The sequence below is a fragment of the Schistocerca nitens genome, chromosome 6 (assembly GCF_023898315.1).
Source record: "Schistocerca nitens isolate TAMUIC-IGC-003100 chromosome 6, iqSchNite1.1, whole genome shotgun sequence".
Lineage (NCBI taxonomy): Eukaryota > Metazoa > Arthropoda > Insecta > Orthoptera > Acrididae > Schistocerca > Schistocerca nitens.
The window spans coordinates 171,485,479-171,509,023 of NC_064619.1; the positions used below are offsets into that span (position 1 = coordinate 171,485,479).

Below are 23,545 nucleotides of genomic sequence, written 5' to 3' on the forward strand. Positions count from 1 at the left end.
GTACCCGCATTTCAACAGTTTCCATGCCAAAAGGTTCTCTGTGTAGCCGGGCCACCGGGGGACGGTGTATTTACAGTGACAAGAACTCCCTTGCTCAGTACAGTGAAGGTCTCACAAAAGCCTTCACGGAGAGATACTATCCCACAGATCTAGTTTGCAAACAGATTTCCTGTGACATATCACCAACCCCAATCCCTGGCCACCTGGATCCTTCCCTACACCACCAAATTTTCTGAACTGCGCAGATGGGAGTTTCCCTTACAACACATTCTCTCCTCCTGAAATTATCTTGGCCTCACGCTACAGTAACCTACAATTCCCACACCCTCCACACAACAGTTTCCATCACTTCTGCCCTACACCTCATTTCAGTTCACACCTCCTCACCCTCATTGTGCACCACTGTCTGCTAATGCACCCCCCCCCCCTCCCCAGTTCTCTGCCCCTCTCGTTTCTGCTGTCTGTTTCCCCTCTTTTTGTTAACCCTCCCCCACAGCCTCCCAACACTGCTCCTAGCAGCCTTGTCCTGCTGCAATCTAGCCCTTGCATACTCTTACAGGCAGCTCTGTCTCCTCTCCTACCTCCTGTATCATCTTATCCCTCCCCCTTCCCTGCCCCACATCAGATTTCTGCTTGTGTCTTACACACAAACGTTGCATTCTGACCAGAATGGCCAGAGATAGCAGTCATGGGTGTATGAGGTGTGCTTGCTTGTGTAAATGTGTTTTCCTTTCTGAAGAAGGCTCTGGTCAAAAGCAAAATGTGTCACAGTCTTTTCATTGTGCCTGTCTATAACTCAATGTATCATCTTTATGATGATAGCAGTGCACTGTAGCTATTACCATGAAAGTTATGTGTCTGTAACTATTTTTATTGATTTATTGCACATTTTATATCTTTTCATTATGTAAATGTTTGTGAGATCATCCTGTCCTCCATATTAACACAGAAACTGCAAACAGGATGAATACCTATATCTTGTTCTTGTGTAGTTTTTTTAAGGAATATGTTATTATTATTGCCAATAACTCCAGTAAAAGTAATTACAGTCAATATGAAAAAGCAGTGTAATTTAGAAGTGGTCAGCCACTTATGTTCCCTGACACAAATATTCACTATACACTTCTATGAAGCAGATATAAATAATTATTTTTAACAACAGTTTGTAGTCATTTACTGTGAGCACACTTGTGCAAGAATTCTGGTTTCTTCATTTACAAAGAAACCTTTATTTATGCATATTTTAAATAGTCTGGTGTGACAGAATAGTTGTAATTTTTCTTTATTTAAATATCACTACAATACATTATTTTAGTACAGAAAGTGGTCAAGCTGAGTCAAATGCATGTCTGTACAACACAAGAATGATTTATTATGACGGGGACAGCCATCAGCCTGTGGGGAAAGCAGGGAGTGATGGAACACTACTGGAATCAAGCAGCGGCAGATGCATTTTAGCAGGGGGGGGGGGGGGGGGGGGGGGTGAGCCAAGGTAACAATTCTTGACACTTTACGTTGAGATCTGGAGAAAGGCAGACCTGTCTGTGGTAACATGGGTTATTTTATCATGTAGGTGATTGATTCTGGGTGGTGAATGGCCTCTGAAATGTATCGGCTTTTGAAGGGACTCTAACTTTCGCAAGGCCTGAATGTGCTCCAATGCAGAACTTTAACATTTCCACTCACATTAAGGAATTTAGAATAGACTGGGTATAAGTTCCTACTCATTATTTCTCAAGTGGTCAGTATAAAATGTCATGCTGAACTCCAAATTATTTTGAACTGGTGAATATTTCTTGTAGTGCTCTCATGGAATGGAACTTAAATTTTCGCTCATTTTGGATGACTATTTGGCTTGGGGATTCTGCTACCATTCTCATAATACTCTCAGTGCAGCTTTATTGGATTTTATAAGGTTATCTTTCAGTCTGTATGACAACTGGTTATCATATGGCCAATTTCTTTTTGTTTGAGATTTACTTTATTGAATAAACATTATTCAACACAGTTCTCTGATGTTGTCTACATCATTTACAGATTTTAGAACAGAAACCTTTTTATTAATTATTCATTTACCTTTTGTTTAATTATATTTGTTTATTTTATTAATTCGCCATTCTAGTCAATGAATAGACTATTTGACTGCAGGATCACACTCTAGGTTATTATTTGCAGCGAATTAGCTGATGGGCATGAAAGCAGAAATGTGTGACTCAACTCTATGAAATTATTGAGCTATTCTTTTAAACTGAGCTATGCACAGGCCTATTATCTAAGGTGCGAGCAACATCAGGCAAAGTCAGAAATAGATTGCTCATATGGAATGCTGAAGAGGGGCAGCAGCCTTTTCAGTAGTTGCAAGGGCAACAGTCTGGATGATTGATGATCTGGCCTTGTAACAATAACCAAAACGGCCTTGCTGTGCCGGTACTGCGAACGGCTGAAGGCAAGGGGAAACTACGGCCGTAATTTTTCCCGAGGGCATGCAGCTTTACTGTATGATTAAATGATGATGGCGTCCTCTTGGGTAAAATATTCCGGAGGTAAAATAGTCCCCCATTTGGATCTCCGGGCGGGGACTACTCAGCAGGATGTCGTTATCAGGAGAAAGAAAACTGGCGTTCTACGGATCGGAGCGTGGAATGTCAGGTCCCTTAATCGGGCAGGTAGGTTAGAAAAATTGAAAAGGGAAATGGATAGGTTAAAGTTAGATATTGTGGGAATTAGTGAAGTTTGGTGGCAGGAGGAACAAGACTTCTGGTCAGGTGACTACAGGGTTATAAATACAAAATCAAATAGGGGTAATGCAGGAGTAGGTTTTATAATGAATAGGAAAATAGGAACGCGGGTAAGCTACTACAAACAGCTTAGTGAACGCATTATTGTGGCCAAGATAGATATGAAGCCCACACCTACTACAGTAGTACAAGTTTATATGCCAACTAGCTCTGCAGATGACGAAGAAATTGAAGAAATGTATGATGAAATAAAAGAAATTATTCAGATAGTGAAGGGAGACGAAAATTTAATAGCCATGGGTGACTGGAATTCGAGTGTAGGAAAAGGGAGAGAAGGAAACGTAGTAGGGGAATATGGATTGGGGCTAAGAAATGAAAGAGGAAGCCGCCTGGTAGAATTTTGCACAGAGCACAACTTAATCATAGCTAACACTTGGTTTAAGAATCATGATAGAAGGCTGTATACATGGAAGAACCCTGGAGATACTAAAAGGTATCAGATAGATTATATAATGGTAAGACAGAGATTTAGGAACCAGGTTTTAAATTGTAGGACATTTCCAGGGGCAGATGTGGACTCTGACCACAATCTATTGGTTATGACCTGTAGATTAAAACTGAAAAAACTGCTAAAAGGTGGGAATTTAAGGAGATGGGACCTGGATAAACTGAAAGAACCAGAGGTTGTACAGAGTTTCAGGGAGAGCATAAGGGAACAATTGACAGGAATGGGGGAAAGAAATACAGTAGAAGAAGAATGGGTAGCTTTGAGGGATGAAGTAGTGAAGGCAGCAGAGGATCAAGTAGGTAAAAAGACGAAGGCTAGTAGAAATCCTTGGGTAACAGAAGAAATATTGAATTTAATTGATGAAAGGAGAAAATATAAAAATGCAGTAAATGAAGCAGGAAAAAAGGAATACAAACGTCTCAAAAATGAGATCGACAGGAAGTGCAAAATGGCTAAGCAGGGATGGCTAGAGGACAAATGTAAGGATGTAGAGGCTTATCTCACTAGGGGTAAGATAGATACTGCCTACAGGAAAATTAAAGAGACCTTTGGAGATAAGAGAACCACTTGTATGAACATAAAGAGCTCAGATGGAAACCCAGTTCTAAGCAAAGAAGGGAAAGCAGAAAGGTGGAAGGAGTATATAGAGGGTCTATACAAGGGCGATGTACTTGAGGACAATATTATGGAAATGGAAGAGGATGTAGGTGAAGATGAAATGGGAGATACGATACTGTGTGAAGAGTTTGACAGAGCACTGAAAGACCTGAGTCGAAACAAGGCCCACAGAGTAGACAACATTCCATTGGACCTACTGACGGCCTTGGGAGAGCCAGTCCTGACAAAACTCTACCATCTGGTGAGCAAGATGTATGAAACAGGCGAAATACCCTCAGACTTCAAGAAGCATATAATAATTCCAATCCCAAAGAAAGCAGGTGTTGACAGATGTGAGAATTACCGAACAATCAGTTTAATAAGCCACAGCTGCAAAATACTAACACGAATTCTTTACAGACGAATGGAAAAACTAGTAGAAGCCGACCTCGGGGAAGATCAGTTTGGATTCCGTAGAAATACTGGAACACGTGAGGCCATACTGACCTTAAGACTTATCTTAGAAGAAAGATTAAGGAAAGGCAAACCTACGTTTCTAGCATTTGTAGACTTAGAGAAAGCTTTTGACAGTGTTGACTGGAATACTCTCTTTCAAATTCTAAAGGTGGTAGGGGTAAAATACAGGGAGTGAAAGGCTATTTACAATTTGTACAGAAACCAGATGGCAGTTATAAGAGTCGAGGGACATGAAAGGGAAGCAGTGGTTGGGAAGGGAGTAAGACAGGGTTGTAGCCTCTCCCCGATGTTATTCAATCTGTATATTGAGCAAGCAGTAAAGGAAACAAAAGAAAAATTCGGAGTAGGTATTAAAATCCATGGAGAAGAAATAAAAACTTTGAGGTTCGCTGATGACATTGTAATTCTGTCAGAGACAGCAAAGGACTTGGAAGAGCAGTTGAACGGAATGGATGGTGTCTTGAAGGGAGGATATAAGATGAACATCAACAAAAGCAAAACGAGGATAATGGAATGTAGTTGAATTAAGTCGGGTGATGCTGAGGGAATTAGATTAGGAAATGAGACACTTAAAGTAGTAAAGGAGTTTTGCTATTTGGGGAGCAAAATAACTGATGATGGTCGAAGTAGAGAGGATATAAAATGTAGACTGGCAATGGCAAGGAAAGCGTTTCTGAAGAAGAGAAATTTGTTAACATTGAGTATAGATTTAAGTGTCAGGAAGTCATTGCTGAAAGTATTTGTATGGAGTGTAGCCATGTATGGAAGTGAAACATGGACGGTAAATAGTTTGAACAAGAAGAGAATAGAAGCTTTCGAAATGTGGTGCTACAGAAGAACGCTGAAGATTAGATAGGTAGATCACATAACTAATGAGGAGGTACTGAATAGGATTGGGGAGAAGAGGAGTTTGTGGCACAACTTGACCAGAAGAAGTGATCGGTTGGTAGGACATGTTCTGAGGCATCAAGGGATCACCAATTTAGTATTGGAGGGCAGCGTGGAGGGTAAAAATCGTAGGGGGAGACCAAGAGATGAATACACTAAGCAGGTTCAGAAGGATGTAGGTTGCAGTAGGTACTGGGAGATGAAGAAACTTGCACAGGATAGAGTAGCATGGAGAGCTGCATCAAACCAGTCTCAGGACTGAAGACCACAACAACAACATGGAATGCTGGTTAGAGAGAATCAGCTACAGCAGAAAATCTGTCGAGGTAACGTCCAAGAGGCAAAGTTCAGAAAATATGACTGGCGGCTGTGATGCCTGGGAGGGAGGCAGCAAGTGCATGGGATATGAATGCCACATTGATACTGGCCCTGGTGAGTTCAAGAAGCTCATAATGATGAAGACCTGATGATTACATGGAGGAGCATGTTGGGAGAGGATGACAGAACGGAGGAAGAGGAGGCTTCATGGAAGAAGCTGTGGGTGTTAGATGAGTAAAGTTAGGGTCTTAGAGTAGGGCAGTGGTGTGTATGGGGCAGGAAGCTAGCAGAGATTACCAAGAGGATTATGGAAACAAACCATCGTTTGCAAAGACAACTTCCATATACATAGCAGCATATGAAATCAAACATGTTCACAGCAGTGTGTTCCACCACTGTGTGGTTGCTCTGTTCTTGGCCACTGTTTGGAAGTAGCCTTCCATTCAGGTCAACTGCTGGTTGGCCATCATACCCACATAAAACATGCACCAGTTTCAGCAAAGCTGATAGGGCTGATTTCACAGGCAGTCTTGCCTCTGATGATCTGATGAGATATGACAAGTCAGTGATGGGTCTGGAATACAACTTTCTGGGTGAGTGTATCATAAATGTCTTGCACTCTGTCTTCCACAGGGGTGTGACATAGTTAACAAGGGATTGGAACTGAGCATTTCATGGGGATGGACCAGGATACTGCATAAATACCACTTAAGGAGTGATGGAAAGAACTGTGGGTAGAATGTTCCTCAGATGTGGACATAATGATAAATAGCCAAAGCTCTGGTGAAGGATATGATCAGTTTTTCAGGTCTGGGACGATATTGGGTGATGATGGGGGTGCTCCTTTACAGCTGTTATTGGAGTTGAATGGAGAATTATGGGAATGTGATGATACAGCAAATTAAATCTGTCTGTAGACTAGGTCTGGGTAATAGTGCTTGTCAGGGATTGCTTTAGTGATATCTGCAGCATAGCAAGCTGGGGGTTCTTGTCCTTGTAGATGCGCTGCCCACAGATTGCCAGATAAAAGGAGTATGTTTTTAGTCTGGGAGGGATGACAGCTGTCAAATTGCAGGCACTATTGATGGTTAGTGAATATGATATGAACAGAGATCTAGAGATGGAGCCATCAGGGAGGTGGAGCTCAATGTCAAGGAAAGTGGCCCATTGGGCTGATGAGAACCACTTGGATCAGAAGGTGTTGAGGCTGTAGAGAAATGACATTAAGGTGTCTTGGCCCTGGGTTCAAATCATGATCTCATCACTGACCCCAAACCAGACAAGACGTTTGGAGTTTTGGGAAGTTCGGAAGGTTTCCTCTAGATGCCCCATAAACTGGTTGGCATAGGAAGGGGCCATGAGGGGACCACACCATGGAACTATTTGTATATCATCCCCTCAAAGGAGAAACATTTATGTATGATGGTGTAATTAGTTAGATGTAGAAGAAATGAGATGCTGGGTTTAGAGCCAGAAGGATATTGAGAAAGGATTCAGAAGTGGCAAGATCATGGGCATGGGCGATGCCGGCAGACAGATTTCTTGTATCATATGCTCACACACTTCTGATCTTCCCACCATCCCCAAAGAACCAGCTGCGCGGGAGCACCTTCCTCACAAGTAAATATTCCTTGGGCCGGAATTACTGAGCCATATCCTATATCAGGGCTATTGACTACAATTGTGCCCAGAAACAAGGAACATCCTACCCACAACCCTTCCCACCCCTTGCTGCCCACCCAATCCATATTCTGATACATCCCTGATCCACAACCACATCCAAACCCTTGCCACATAGCTTGTACCCAAGTTTAAGACACAAATGCAAGACCTAACTGGTACACCCACCCAGCACACTCCAATCCAGTTTTGTCATAGGATTGTCCTATCTCATCAGAAGCAGAGCCTCCTATGAAAGCAGTCATGTCATATATGAACTTTGCTGCCTTTTCTGTGTAGCATTTTATGTGGCCATAACCACCAACTGTGACCACCCGAATGAATAGGCACCAGCAAACTGGCCAAGTACAAGGCTGATCACCCAGTGGTGGAACATGCTGCTAAGCACAATATGCTTGATTTCAATGGCTACTTCACAGTGTGTACCATCTAGATCCTTCCCTCCTAAATGGCATCTCTAAATTGCATAGATGGTTGTTGTCCTTGCAACTCATCCTTCATTCCCATAATCCTCCTGATCTTAATCTCTGGCAGCACCCTGTCCCATACCCACCTCCACAATGTCACCTTTCACTCATCATTTACCCATACCCTCTTCCTAACAGCCTCCCCTTCTTCTGTTCTGTCACCCACCCCAATCCATTCCTCCTTGGCACTGTCACATCATCATCATTGTGCACTGCATGGATTCACTTGTGGTGGTACCTGTGAGATATTTCTATGCTACGCATCTGCTGCCCCTCATTCCCACATTCCTTTCTTATGCAACTGCTATCTACCTCCCAACTACCAGCTGCCCTTCCTCAAAATTCCTTTCACTCCCAGCCACCTATCTCCCCTCTCCACCCCATGGCTCAGAAAAAGATTCACCCAAAAGACAGCCAAATTTTTAGTCATGTTTGTGTGCATTTTGGTGATTCAACACCTCTGTTTATCTATACTGTAAATTATTTGCATTCTACCAGAGCTTGTCATACCATATTTAAAAAAGGGAAACCATACTGATGTGTGTATATATATATATATATATATATATATATATATATATATATATATATATATATATATATAAAAGAAGATGTGACTTACCAAACGAAAGTGCTCGCAGGTCGATACACACACAAACATACACACGAAATTCTAGCTTTCGCAACCAACGGTTGCTTCGTCAGGAAAGAGGGAAGGAGAGGGAAAGATGAAAGGATGTGGGTTTTAAGGGAGAGGGTAAGGAGTTATTCCAATCCTGGGAGCGTGACAAATGTCTGCTTGTGTCTGTGTATGTGCGGATGGATATGTGTGTGTGTGTGTGTGCGAGTATATACCTGTCCCTTTCTCCCCCAAGGTAAGTCTTTCCGCTCCCGGGATTGGAATGACTCTTTACCCTCTCCCTTAAAACCCACATCCTTTCGTCTTTCCCTCTCCTTCCCTCTTTCCTGATGAGGCAACAGTTTGTTGTGGAAGCTTGAATTTTATGTGTGTGTATGTGTGTCTATCGACCTGCCAGTGCTTTCGTTCGGTAAGTCACATCATCTTATATATATATATATATATATATATATATATATATATATATATATATATATATATAATGGTTATAATAGAGGGAAACATTCCACGTAGGAAAAATATATCTAAAAACAAAGATGATGTGACTTACCAAATGAAAGCGCTGGCAGGTCGACAGACACACAAACAAACACAAACATACACACAAAATTCAAGCTTTCCCAACAAACTGGTGCCTCATCAGGAAAGAGGGAAGGAGAGGGAAAGACGAAAGGATGTGGGTTTTAAGGGAGAGGGTAAGGAGTCATTCCAATCCCGGGAGCGGAAAGACTTACCTTAGGGGGAAAAAAGGATGGGTATACACTTGCACACACACACACATATCCATCCACACATATACAGACACAAGCAGACATATTTTTTGTCTTTAAATATGTCTGCTTGTGTCTGTATATGTGTGGATGGATATGTGTGTGTGTGCGAGTGTATACCCGTCCTTTTTTCCCCCTAAGGTAAGTCTTTCCGCTTCCGGGATAGGAATGACTCCTTACCCTCTCCCTTAAAACCCACATCCACACATATACAGACATATATGTATATGTGTGGATGGATATGTGTGTGTGTGTGCGAGTGTATACCCATCCTTTTTTCCCCCTAAGGTAAGTCTTTCCGCTTCCGGGATTGGAATGACTCCTTACCTTCTCCCTTAAAACCCACATCCTTTCGTCTTTCCCTCTCCATCCCTCTTTCCTGATGAGGCAACAGTTTGTTGCGAAAGCTTGAATTTTGTGTGTATGTTTGTGTTCGTTTGTGTGTCTGTCGACCTGCCAGCACTTTCATTTGGTAAGTCACATCATCTTTGTTTTTAGATATATTTTTCCTACGTGGAATGTTTCCCTATATAATGTGTGTGTGTGTGTGTGTAACAGCTTATTTAATGTAAGATTTATTACTGAAAGTAAATGACATTAAGAATACAATATAATGGCATGAGAAAATATGTGTTTGTCTAAGTGTCTGAGTGAGGTTTCATTACCAGCTTCCCACAGTACTCCTGTACTGTACTTCTGCACAATATATACTTCAGTATTAATTCCTACATTATTTAAATTGTCCCATGAGACACTAAATGGTCAAATGCAGTCAGAATTTGCTGCTAGTGTGTCCACATGTTGGCAAATTGTTCATACTTGTAACAAAAAATAAAATACATCTAACTTTTTCCCCCTTTTATCAGTTTGTAGATTCTATTTGAGATTTATTTTCACCTTGGACAGTAAGAAATTTTGTATATTGTGTATATCTAGTATTTGTTTCTGGGAAAGGTAAATAATTTTTATTTTTTAACCTCGCATAATATAAGCCGTTAAACAATAACTGATATTTGCAAACATCTCTTTACTTTTAACTCTTATATTCTGAAAGCTATTATTATTATTATTGTTATTATTATTATTATCATTATTCTTGTGGTATCATGATCATCATCATGACCATATACAGGTTACATGGATAAGGGTTGGGTTGTATGGGGAGATAGCCAGGTCATCAGTTTCATCGGATTAGGGAAGGACAGGGAATGAAGTTGGCCATGCCCTTTGAAAGGACCCATCCCGGCATTTGCGTGGAGCGATTTAGGGAAATCACGGAAAACCTAAATCAGGGTGGCCGGACCCAGGATTGAACCATTGTCCTCCCGAATGCGAGTCCAGTGTCTAACCACTGCGCCACCTCGCTCAGTACATGAATAAGGCTAATAAAATGTAATTATAAAGTTTCAGTATATTTTTAAATATCTTACATACACTGTGTGATCAAAAGTATCCGAAACCCCCAAAAACACATGTTTTTCATATTAGGTGCATTGTGCTGCCACCTACTGCCAAGTACTCCATATCGACAACCTCAGTAGTCACTAGACATCATAAGAGAGCAGAATGGGGTGCTCCGCAGAACTCACGGACATTGAACGTGGTCAGGTGATTGGGTGGCACTTGGGTCATATGTCTGCACACGAGTTTTCCACACTCCTAAATATCCCTAGATCCACTGTTTCCAATATGATAGTGAAGAGGAAATGAGAAGGGACACATACAACACAAAAGTGAACAACCTCATCTGTTGACTGACAGAGACTGCCTACAATTGAAGAGGGTTGTAATGTGTAATGGGCAGACATCTATCCAGACCATCGCACAGGAATTCCAAACTGCATCAGGAGCCACTGCAAGTACTAAGGCAGTTAGGCAGGAGTGAGAAAACTTGGATTTCATGGTCGAGCAGCTGCTCATAAGCCACACATCATGCCGGTAAATGCCAAATGATACCTTGTTTGGTGTAAGGAGCGTAAACATTGGACGATTGAACAGTGGAAAAATGTTGTGTGGAGTGACGAATCATGGTACACAATGTGGCTATCTGATGACAGGGTGTGGGTATGGCAAATGCCCTGTGAACGTCATCTACCAACACATGTAGTGCCGACAGTAAAATTAGAAGGCAGTGGTGTTATGGTGTGGTCGTGTTTTTTGTGGAGGGGGCTTGCACCTCTTGTTGTTTTGCATGGCACTATCACAGCACAGGCCTACATTAATGTTTTAAGCACCTTCTTGCTTTCCACTGTTGAAGAGCTGTTCGGGGATGACAATTGTATCTTTCAACATGATCGAGCACCTGTTCATAATGCATGGCCCTTGGTGGAGTGGTTACACAACAATAACATCCCTGCAATGGACTGGCCTGCACACAGAGTACTGATCTGAATTCTATAGAACACCTTTGCAATGTTTTTGAAAGCTGACTTCGCATCAGGCCACACGACCAACATTGATACCTCTCCTCAGTGCAGAACTCCGTGAAGAATGAGCTGCCATTCCCCAAGAAACCTTCCAGTACCCGATTGAATATGTGCCTGCAGGAGTAGAAGCTGTCGTCAAGGCTAAGGGTGGGCCAACATCATACTGAATTCCAGCATTACTGATGGAGGGCACCATGAACTTGTAAGTCATTTTCAGCCAGGTGTCCGGATACTTTTGATCACATAGTGTATATTAATATCTGGCCATCCTAATTTAGGTTTTCTGTGGATTCCCTAATTCACTTCAGGCAAATGCCAGGATGGTTCCTTTGAAAGGGCATGGCTGACTTACCTTCCCATGTTTCCCTAATCCAATGGGACCAATGACCTCGCTGTTTGGTCCTCTCCCACAAATCAACCAACCAACATACATTAATAAATAAGGAGAGTACAACAGCTTATGATTTTTTTAATCATCTTAACTTTGTTATTAATTAACTAATACTGTACTTTCTACCATAAAAATCATTGTAGCAATAATTACACTAGCTTAAAGCTTCTACTTTAATTTCTATCTATCTATCTCCCTATCTATTTATTTTGCGTGCAGGCACAAAATTCTTCTAGCACATGAAACTGTTGTTGTTGAGTAAACACTTTTTATGAATGTCACTTAAGCAGGATAGTGGAAGTGATCTATAAAACTACTGTCCAATATCCTTGACATTGATTTGTTGATAATCTTAGAACATATCCTGATCTCAAACATAATGAGATATCTTGAACAGAATGACCTCTTCAGTGCCAACCAGCATGGATTCCAAAGATATTGATCATGTGAAACACAACTCACACTTTTCTCACATGACATAATGAAAGCTTTGGACCAAGGCAGTCATGTAGAGGCAGTATTTCTTGATTTCCAAAAGGCATTTGACTCAGTATCACACCTACACTTATTGTCAAAAGTACAACCAAATGATGTATCAAATTAAATTTTTGACTGGATTGAGGACTTTTTGGAAAGGTGGATGCTGCGTGTTGTCTTGGATGGAGAGTCATCATCAGATTTAGAAGTAACTACATGTGTGCCCCAGGGAAATGTGTTGGGATCCTTGCTGTTCATGTTGTGCTGTTCATGTTGTATATTAATGACCTTGCAGACAGTATTAATATAATTTCAGACTTTTTGCAGATGATGCAGTTATCTGTAATGAAGTACTATCTGAAAGAAACTGGATAAATATTCAGTCAGATCTTGATAAAATTTCAAAGTGGTGCAAAGACTGGCAACTTGCTTTAAATGTTCAGAAATGTAAGATTGTGCACTTCGTAAAATGAAAAAAAAAAAAAAAAAACATAGTATTCTACGACTATAATATCAATGAATGACTGTTGGAATCAGCCAACTTGTGATGGTATGCCCTCATTTTTTCTTCGTTTGTTGTCCTCGGTGTCGATATGTTTCTATACTGGCTGAGAAATGGGAGTGGAAGTCAAACAAGGACTATTTTAAATGATGTAACAGACAGGTGCACATTTGTGTTTTACAGTTGTTTACTTTCACTGTTCACAACCTCCCATATACAAATTTAAATGGCCAGTGCTCTATTGTTTAACTTTCAATAAACCTCACTAATAGTTTGCAGGTGAACATCCACATACTGCTACACTAGTTTACTAATGAACATCTATGACCAGTAAAAACCTAACCACACAGTTCTTGAAGAATAACAAGGTATATATGGAACAGACACTGTCATTGTTTTAACACATGGCCTAATTATGTTACACTTATTTCACGGATGCATTGTCGTTGATCTAACCAATACAGGTTCCTTATCTGAAACTCGGCCATGGGCTGACTGTCTTGGGACCAAAATTCGGGCCCTTTATGAAAATGCAGATTATACTCATGTATGTTAATGGTAATTAGTTTATAGTGAAAAAACGAATTTTAGGAGGCAGATGGCAAAACAAGAGGGGAAGTAAAAATATCCCAGCTTGCTTCGTCACAAACTCATACAAATACATCATGTGTAAAGCATGTGGTAAACTTCAGTTTATTGGTAGAATACTGTGGAAGTGCGATCAGTCTGCAAAGGAGATTGCTTACTCTTCATTCGTGCACCCAGTTCCAGAATATTGCTCAAGTGTGTGGGATTCATACCAAATAGAACTAATAGGGGATATATTGAACATATACAGAGGACCCAATGAATGGGCACAGATTTGTTTGATCCTTGGGAGAGTGTCACAGATTTACTGAAGGAACTGGACTGGAAGACCCTTGAAGATAAACGTAAAGTGTCCCAAGAAAGTCGATTAGCAAAGTTTCAAGAACCGGTATTAAAAGATGACTCTATGGGGTATACTACAATCCCCTACATATAACTCACATGGGGATCATGAGGATAAGATTAGAAAGATTACTGCGTGTACAGAGGCATTCAGACAATCATTCTTCCCACACTCCATATGTGAATGGAATGGGAAGGAAACCTAAAAATTGGCACAACTGGAAGTATCCTCTGCGATACACCTCACGTGTGCAGATGTAGATGTAGATGCATACCTCATCAAGAAAAAGAACCTTTGGGGATGTGAAACAAATCTGGCACACACAATAAAAGATAGCAAATCTTAGAACATTGATATCTATGCTGTACTAACAGAAAACCATCATTATACATTGCTTAATATTATTTGTCCATCACTTGAATACTAGAAATAAGGTAAAAATCTTGTTTTCAGGTGTTCAATGTGTAGACACAGTAGAGGGTTTCCGGTGCGGCTCATGTCCACGAGGCTACACAGGTGATGGTCAGAGATGCAAACCTCGGGGAAGCTGTGATTCAAACCCCTGTCATCCAGGTGAAGTCATTTTTTTATTCAAACACAAGGAAAGTTGGTTTTGGAATTGGATTGTGTCTGCTACTCTAATAATACATCTGTAAGATATGGAGAATAGGCATCATGAAGTAGTTAATTTGGTAATGGAGGGAAGAAAACTTAATACCAAATTAAGGTGGCAACTTTAGTCAAACTGAAGCAGGGAAGAATGCTATCTCCACTTTTACTTCAACCTTTATGCAGATGCAATGATTGAAAAGGCTTTGGAGTACATGGAAATGTAAAATAAGTAGAACTGAAACTGGATCGTCACCATCTGCTACGATGATGGCGCAATGCCAATTCCCAGTGACCTACAGCATAGTAACTCAGTAACACTAAATATCAATACCAAAAAGACAAAATCATGATCATCACAAAGAACTTGGATTTCAGAATCTCCCAATCTCTTGTTGTTTGTACTGTTTATCACACATGTTTCACTTCCAAATAAGGTTGCTCTGCAAACATGTACTTTCAGAAAATAATTCCTAACACAAATTTATATTCAGTGTTAGCAGATTTCTTCTCAAATACATTTCATGCTATTGTCAGTTTACTTATTACAGCATATCTTCCTTACATCTGCTCTTGTCAATTGTTTTGTTGCCCTTTCAGCATCGCATTTCCTAATTTACCTCCTTCAGTATCACTTGACTTAATGCAACTACACTCAATCCAAGTCCCCTTGTTTTCCTCTTATGTAGGTACTTGTAATCCCTTGTTTTCCTCTTATGTAGGTACTTGTAATCTCCTTTCATCACACTTCAGTATCCATTTTGTTCCACTGATCTTCCAAGTATTTTGCCATCTCTGATAGAATTATGAAGCCAGCAAACTTTAAAGACTTTATCTTCTTCCTTTCCATATTTCTGCTTAATTTCCTTCACTGCTTGTTCAGTGTACAGTGTCAATAACATTGGGAACACACTAAAACCCTGCATGACTCCCCTCTCAGTTTCTACCTCCCTTCCATGTCCTTTGATTCTTAGAACTGGAATCTGGTTTCTGAACAATTTGTTGATACCCTTTCATTCTGCGTGTTTCATCCCTGGTAACTTCGATGTCCATAGAGTGTATTCCATTTAATTTTTGTCAAAATATGTAACAATCACAAAAGTATGTGTATTACCAGACCACTAGATTAATATGTCATGAAGAAAGGTAAACCAACATTTGTAGCATTTTTAGATTAAGAAAAAGCTTTTGCAATGTTGACAGTAATATACTGTCTGAAATTCTGAAGATAACAGGGATAAAATACAGGGCACAAAAAGTCATGTGCAACTTGTTGAGAAATCAAACTGCAGTTTTGAGAGTTTAAGGATATGAAAGGGAGGTATTTTTGTCTTCATTAACATGTGGTATAATTTATTTTACTTTGTCATCTGCAGAACTAATAGGCCTATTTACTTTTACTACTGTAGGGCTTCACAACTTTATTTCTAACTTAGATATGATACTTAATTGTTCATAGTAGATAACAAGTGGCTATTTGGGGTACCAAGCTGAGAGGGCAGCTTAGGCATCCCTAGTGCAAAATTTGTATGCAGGATGTATCATAATTAGTTCTGAGAATAATCCAGTTCCATGCTCACAAGATTTATATTTATTTTTAAAGATCCTGAGTGGCAAATGGGGGGGAGGTGCGGCAATGGTTTATTGCTTGTGTGGAAAAATATTCTCAAACAGGCCCTGTTCACCCACATTCCTATTTTCTTGTTCATTATAAGACTTATTCCTGCATTATCCCTGTTTGATTTAGTGTTGACAAATCTCTCCTCAACAGACACAAAATCCTATTCTTTCTGCCACCATACTTCACTGATTCACAGCACATCATATTTCAACCTATCCATTTCTCCTTTCAAGTCTTCAACTTGCCAGCATAATGAAAGGATTTACCACTCCATAGAACATGAGATTTTTACCTGTGGAATATTTTGTACAGGAGTATGCTAATCATCATCATATTACACAGTGGAGCTGCATGTTCTCAATAAATGTAATGACTTAAGTTTCCCCTTGGCTTTTAGCCAAGTCACAGTATTCATGGAGCAATGACCTGTTTCCAATCAGATGACAGCATACAGTTCCTGAGCTCGAAACTGTGTGCTGCATTAAATTCCAAACATCTGCAGAGTGTTTCATGGAGTAAGGGTACATGACAGACTCAATATGTCTGTTCATATCAACCACACCAGCCACCAACAGATCTCCACTTTAACAGGTTTTACCTGTTCCATGTCAAAAAGTCTCTTCCTTACACCCCTCACTGTCTGTGGATTTCGCATCTGCAGTGAAAGATGGAGATTTCAAAATATACCAATAACCTTACCAGAACATTTATTGAAGGACAGTATCCTATCCAGTGCATCCATAAACGGACCTCCCATGTCATATCCTCCTCTTAACCAGCCACCAACCAGCACTCCTCCAACCACTCAGTATCGCCCTGGCCCTGAAAAGCTCAACCACATTCTTCATCAGTGCATTGACTATCTCTCATCTGCTCTTGTCTTGCCTACCCAAATTCCTATCTGCATCACCCAAAGTAATGTTCTGCCACCCACTCAACCTGCAGAGTACCCCAGTCCATCTGAGTCCTACTCACCACCCTGCACCCCACAGGTCAGTCCCCCTTGCTCGGCCCAGGTGCAAGACCTGCCCCATACACTCACCCACTATGCCCTGCCGAAATCACAGGGATTTCCTGCAAAACAAAAAGCAGGACCATGTGTCAAATCAGCCATGCTGTGTATCAGCTGTGCAGCAGTTACTGTACAGAATTGTATGTAAGGATGACTAGTAACCAAATGTCTACTTGCATGAATGGACCTGCCAGACTGTGAAAACCCACAAATTCGACAAGTCAATAGTTGAGCATGCTGCACACCACAGCAAAAATTACTTCAACAGCTGCTTCACTGTGCGAGCCATTTGGATACTCCCTTCTAGCACAATTTTCTCTGAACCATGCAGATGGGAATTGTCTCTCCAGCATATCCTGCACTCTGGCAACCTCCCTGGCGTAAACTTGTTTCCCACTGTCTCATTTTACCTTTCCCCTTCTCTCTTCTGTCCACACCACTCCTCCCCTCTCCTAATCATGTACTGCCTTCTCCCACCATTTTTTCTTGCCCCCTCTCCTCATGTGGGCATGAGGCAAAATACAAAGATATTTCTTGCAATATATACAGTAGATGCATCTTCCACAGGCTGCTACCCCTCCTGAACAAGCTGGCTTCAGACAAGGACGCAGCTGAACCGATCAAGTTCTTGCCCGACAGGGACTGATCTACAAGCTACTGCAAGTTGTACCAAGTCGAGAAATTGTGGATCTAATATCCAGCATGCTTAGTGAAAGGCAATTTGAAGTGTTTCTAGGCAGCTCTAAAAACCACAAACGGAAACTAAATAATTGACTACCATAGGGATCTGTTTTAGCCCCATCACTATTCAATTTATACATTAATGATTTACCAACCACAATATCAACTAAATTCATCTATGCTGATGACATCCTGGTAGCACAGAGCAATAATTTCGAAGATCGTGAACGAATTCTTACGGAGGATCTGGAGAAGATGTCAACTTTCTTTAAGACCTGGAGATTGATCCCAAGCACATGAAAAACTGAAGTCTCTTGTTTTCATCTAGCGAGTCGTGCTGCGAACTACAAACCAAGAGTTCTGCTCAATGGACAAATGTTGAGGTGCAATCCTTTCCCAAAATATCTCAGAATCACTCTAGATAGAACCCTGAGCTACAAAGAGCACATCACCAAGCTTTCTCATAAAGTTGCTGCAAGGAACAACATACTACATAAGCTCAGTGGTACCACCTGGGGAACCTCTGCTGACTGTCTGCATTTAACTGGCATCAGTCGTGTGAAGGCAGACACAAAACTTAACAACACAATGCACTGCATTACTGGTTCCATCAAATCAACCCCATGCCACTGGTTACCTGTACTGAGTCACATCCCTCCACCTCACTTAAGTCAGAAACAAGCTCTACTGAGGGGGCCAAGAAAATCTATGCATCACCTTCTCTACCACTGCTCCAGGAATTCTGTCATCCGCTACAGCAACGATTGCGATCAAAAAGACCAGCAAGTGTTACTGCAGGACAACTCATTGCGGATGGTTTTGATCTAAATGAAAGCTGGAAGCATGATTGGTCAACAAAAACATTGGGAACAAGAGCCCATCACCTTGATCCCACAAAGAAGCCAAAAGGTTTTGACCTACCGAGGAAACTTTGGTGCCACCTCAACAGGTTAAGGACTGGACATGGTTGTTGTAGCTACTTCAGGTACAAATGGGGCTGGATCAGTTCACCGATGTGTGAATGTAATCAAGAAGAGCAGACAATTGAACATTTAGTCCAATGCAGTCCACTTCATTCATACCCTGGAATTCCCGATGACTTGTTCACTCTCACACCCAGCTTAATTAACTGGTTGAAAAACATGGACTTTATGGTTTAATCTTGTCTTATATCATATGTATATTGTATAAAACCATTTGCCTTATATCAACTGTATATTGTATAAAATCACCATACGATTAAAAAAAATCTTCCAAAATAACTCATAGTAAACACAGAGGTGGAACGCTTTGTACTTGGAACAATTACTGATGTGAAGAGAAGTAGACTAAGATAAATGAACCAACCAAAGCAAATTATTCCTTTACTTACTTTAGTATAGCTTAATGCATGATAAATAAACTTTCATGTTTTCTATTGCTACTTCAGGTGTGCATTGTGTCAACTGGGAAGAGCCTCCATACTTCCGTTGTGGAGCATGCCCAGTGGGACTCACTGGTAATGGAAGTTTGTGTGTGGATGTTGATGAGGTGAGGCATATCATTATACACAATATAGTTGATAATACTATATTATCTTCCCCTTTAAAGCATTTGAATAATAGAAGAAATGAAGGTAACATACAGTTGAGCCATTTACTTTTTCCATTATTCATATTCTACCAAAGATTTTCCATTATCACTTTTATTGCATTTCATAGAATCATAAGGTCTGAAACATGTCTATTTTACACCAGTGATTGTCACTTATGGTATGATTAACAAACAGCTGCCATTGAATAAAGATGGTTTCACAGCAAAATTGATATTATACGTGAAAGCAAACAGTATTGAGCATTGGCAATAGTTATTAAGAATAACCACAATTTTTATCATTTTTCTTTTGTGGATGAAGTCATTAAGAGCTGTTCTGCTTAAGGAATGTTTCTTTAATGGCATAAATTAGTTCAGTGCCATAAGGATTGCAGACCCAAAGTGTTTCTTTGAACTTGTTTCATTCATTGCAATATGAAGGCAAATCAGACAAGTTCTTGTACTGGCTTTAGAATTATTCGTCTTACAGAATGAAAATAAAAAAAATCTGAAGAATCTGCAACAATAGCAAAGATGGTATAAGATAGATTAGAATCTTAATCATTTGGTGTTAAGAGTTTCCTTCATTGGAAGCTAAAGAAAAAAGTCTCAACTGTTCATGTCCTTTGTGCTGGTTTCTCTGCTCATGAGATGTATGGATGGTGACAGAATACCTCAGAAAGTGTGGGCATGGAGACATCCAGGGAGGCAGATAATAAGTAGACCTAGGATGGACTGGAATGAAGGAACTGCAGAGGCCATGCAAGAAACTGATAGAAGACATTTTTATACATAAAGAGGCATCAAAATTGGGTTGCATTTTTTGGCCAACAGTGCAACCAGAGTGTGACAATGGCAAAAATAAAGAAAGTGTTTCACACACCATGAAGGTGCTGTGTCTGCTATTTGTAGTAATGAATACCAAGGAGCAGGGACTGATGACCACATACATCCCTGCCTGTAACTCAGACCTTGTTAGGTGGCTTACTGGCTTGACACATAGGCAGGTTAGTAAGAAGTCTGAGAAAATCAATATGCCATTTGACATAAGTGGTGAGTTCTGAACTCAATTATTCATTGTCAAATATTACTTGTGTTAGTAGAGCAATGAACAATCTTCTGGTTCAGGATACATAGCTGAAAAACACAAGAATCGATCACCTGCTTTGGAAGCATTTACAGTGTGATCATTCAATATATTCCCTTGCTAAACTCTCATAAGCCTCAGCTGATACAAGTCCTGCATCTAATAACAAATAGATATTCTTTTGTTAAAGGAAACATAAGTACATGCGATTTCAGGTGCTTTTCATTAGTGTTAGTGGAATGCATTAATTCATATCACTATTGAATATTTTCATTTGTATTGTGGTTGACTGGGTGAAAAGGGGGTAGTTTTAACTTGCTGAGATAGGTAAAAGTAATTTATTGTGTTTTAATTTAGTCTTCCAGGAGCTTTTTCAAATTATGCTCCTTTTTAACAGCAAAGAAATGTATTCTAACAAGTAGTTTTCAGTTGTGTACTTGACTCAGGCATCACAGCTTGCATCTCAGGGAGAGGAATACAATTTCATATTCTGGTGTGTTTATGTTCCAGATGAGTACTTAAAAGTGCCAATAGCTTGTCAAATTTTGTTTCAACATTCTAATAAATAACATGCTTTGTTTACTTATCACAGTTCTTCATGCAGCATAATAAAAGCACAAAATTTAAATGGGACTTGTGACAGAGGATGTACACTTTTCTCTACTGGCTCGCAGAAAATCATTCTGGCAAAAATTCTTGTTGTCAGCAAGTGCCCTTTGTGAGCTGTGAAATGTCTTCCTTTATTTTACAGTATACCAGTGAAATCAGTATTATGAAAAGGAGGAAAACTCGCAAAAGAAAGAAATCCACACTGCATAATTGAGTGCCTCATGTGACCTTTTCACTACTTTATAACAGAGACATCCAGGCCCCTTGTAGTGGTACTGACTCCTGGGGTGGAGCTCCACTCCACACAGCCCCTTCCCCCCCCTGTTTTCATAGAGCCTTATTATAACGGCATTAGATTTACTCTATCAGGAACTGTCTACATATCAACACTCATTAGTTTCAAAAATAAACATTATTATGCATGGAAGTGATGGAGTAACTTGCTAGCTAGCTATCAGTTTAATTTTGATGTAGAATTCTCAAAAGAAAATCATAAATGATCTGAAGCTAAGCTCATTACATGATACTCTGTAGATCAGTCTTCATAACAGAAAACCAGAGTGTGACAATGGCAAAAATAAAGAAAGTGAACAGTGACTAGCAGGAATTTTGGGAAGGGCTGGACCAGGGATTTACAAACCTTCATTCACCCTTGTATTACACAATTTTATTGACCATTAAATTTAACAATTCACTCAGTGATTAAATATCTTTGGCAAAATGGTCATCAAACAATTTTACAATATTAATAAATATGAACAAAGATTTTGCATGCTCTGAGTTAAGAAACAATCAGTCAACATATAAAGTACTTAAATCCCAATAGAAAAAATAAAAAACAATTTATTAACTATAATTGTAATTTTAATTTAATCTTTGGTAAGAATCTAGAAAAGAATTTTATCAGAAAAAATCAGTACTTAAGGCTTCAACCTCTTTATAGAACAAAGTAAGGTCTAAACTTATGATAACATAAGCAGCAAGGCGGAACAATTTCTGGTACACAAACACTCAGCAGTACATGAATGTTACATTACCATTAAATCAACAGGATAATAAGATCGCCAGTACAACTGCCACAAAGGGAAAGAACAAGGTAAACAGTGGCCCCAATAAGGGTACAAAAACTAATGGCCACAATGTTAATTGGTCTCTTGATACATTAGGACTATCAGACTCTTTCGGTGCTTGGACTCTAGTGGCTGGTGCCAAAATATCTGAAAAACATCCAAAAAGTAACTTAACTTCTATCTCAGAACTCCCGGATGATAGCATGGCTTAGACACAAGTTCTGCGATCGAACCCAGGACCATGGAATCTCTTGTGTGGGCAAAACTCATCTGCATCATAGTCATATTGCATCCGGCTGGCCACAAAACACCAAACAGGAAAGGAAATGCATAGAGAAAGGTGGTCACAAGGTGCACAACCACCAGTCTGGGCTAGGGCTCAGCAGTTTTGCCAGCCTGACCCACTGACTTACAACTGACCACAAATTCAAACCAAAAGCTGAGAAGAAATATGTGCTTTCACGTGAATACACATGAACCTTAGGCAACACTCGGACCAATGTGGTTAAAGTTTTAAAGTTCTGTGCCATGTCAAATCTTTTTATAAAGATTTTAGGGAGAGGATTTTAACTTGTTCACTGTGTGACAAGCTCGCCCATATTTTATGTAAGTGGCCAGCCAATGACAATTTCCTGTTGCATTCTTGTTGCTATGTTTTCCCTTTCCTTCGGTTTTACTTTCTTATGTAGTATTTTCCTTCTTTTCCTGCTTTCTTTGAGTGTGTTTTTCAGTTTTATTAGGTCTGTCCACATTCGTTCCTTTTAATGTGTGTCAGGGCGCTGATGACCTCAATGTTGAGCACCCATAAGCCCCAACACACACACACACACACACACACACACACACACATGAACCATATTACAATTAATAAGAAGTTATGCTTCCACACAAAGGCAAATAGAATAAAACATTAAATTTAACCCCATGTGAGATCATCTGACCTAGTGTAGTACAATATACAAATATAAATTCAAAACCAAACTTTAAAAACACTTAAATTACCAGATTTGATTATTGTCCTGGCTTACTGCAGAGCTGTACAAATGCCAAGATTTATGAATTTGGAGTAATTGAATGCATACAACATTTAATCTATTATATTAAACATTACATACAATAATCGTCCACAAGGGGCTTCTGAGCAGGAGAAGCATATGGGTTTAGCGTACTAGGGTTGCCGAATTCAATGATGCACGCTACACCACATGTAATAAACACTGTTTTTATTTTTCGTAAGCACACATATACAGTTGTTTACATTCTGAATTCTCGGTACACGTCCGTACACTTTCGCGCGCGACCACCGACTAAGCAAAGTGCTTGCCAAAAACAAAGATATTAACCGCAACTTGGTCGATAGTCGCCACATTAGCCCCCCCCCTAGAGTGTGGAGCACAAACAAATATTGGGGCATACATGTAAAGGGAACACCCAGGGGGGAGGGAGAGGGTGTTTAATCAGAAACCATACCTTA

At 40.1% G+C, this 23,545-nt stretch overlaps 1 protein-coding gene across 1 annotated transcript in view; it reads left to right on the forward strand.

The window, feature by feature from the left end:
• Window positions 1-23,545, forward strand: part of LOC126262531 (cartilage oligomeric matrix protein) — a 472,157-nt gene that overhangs the window by 360,782 nt on the left and 87,830 nt on the right. The window contains exons 9-10 of the mRNA XM_049959203.1: window positions 14,264-14,383; window positions 19,163-19,263. Coding sequence (XP_049815160.1) covers window positions 14,264-14,383; window positions 19,163-19,263 — 221 coding nt within the window. The remainder of the gene's footprint in view (window positions 1-14,263; window positions 14,384-19,162; window positions 19,264-23,545) is intronic.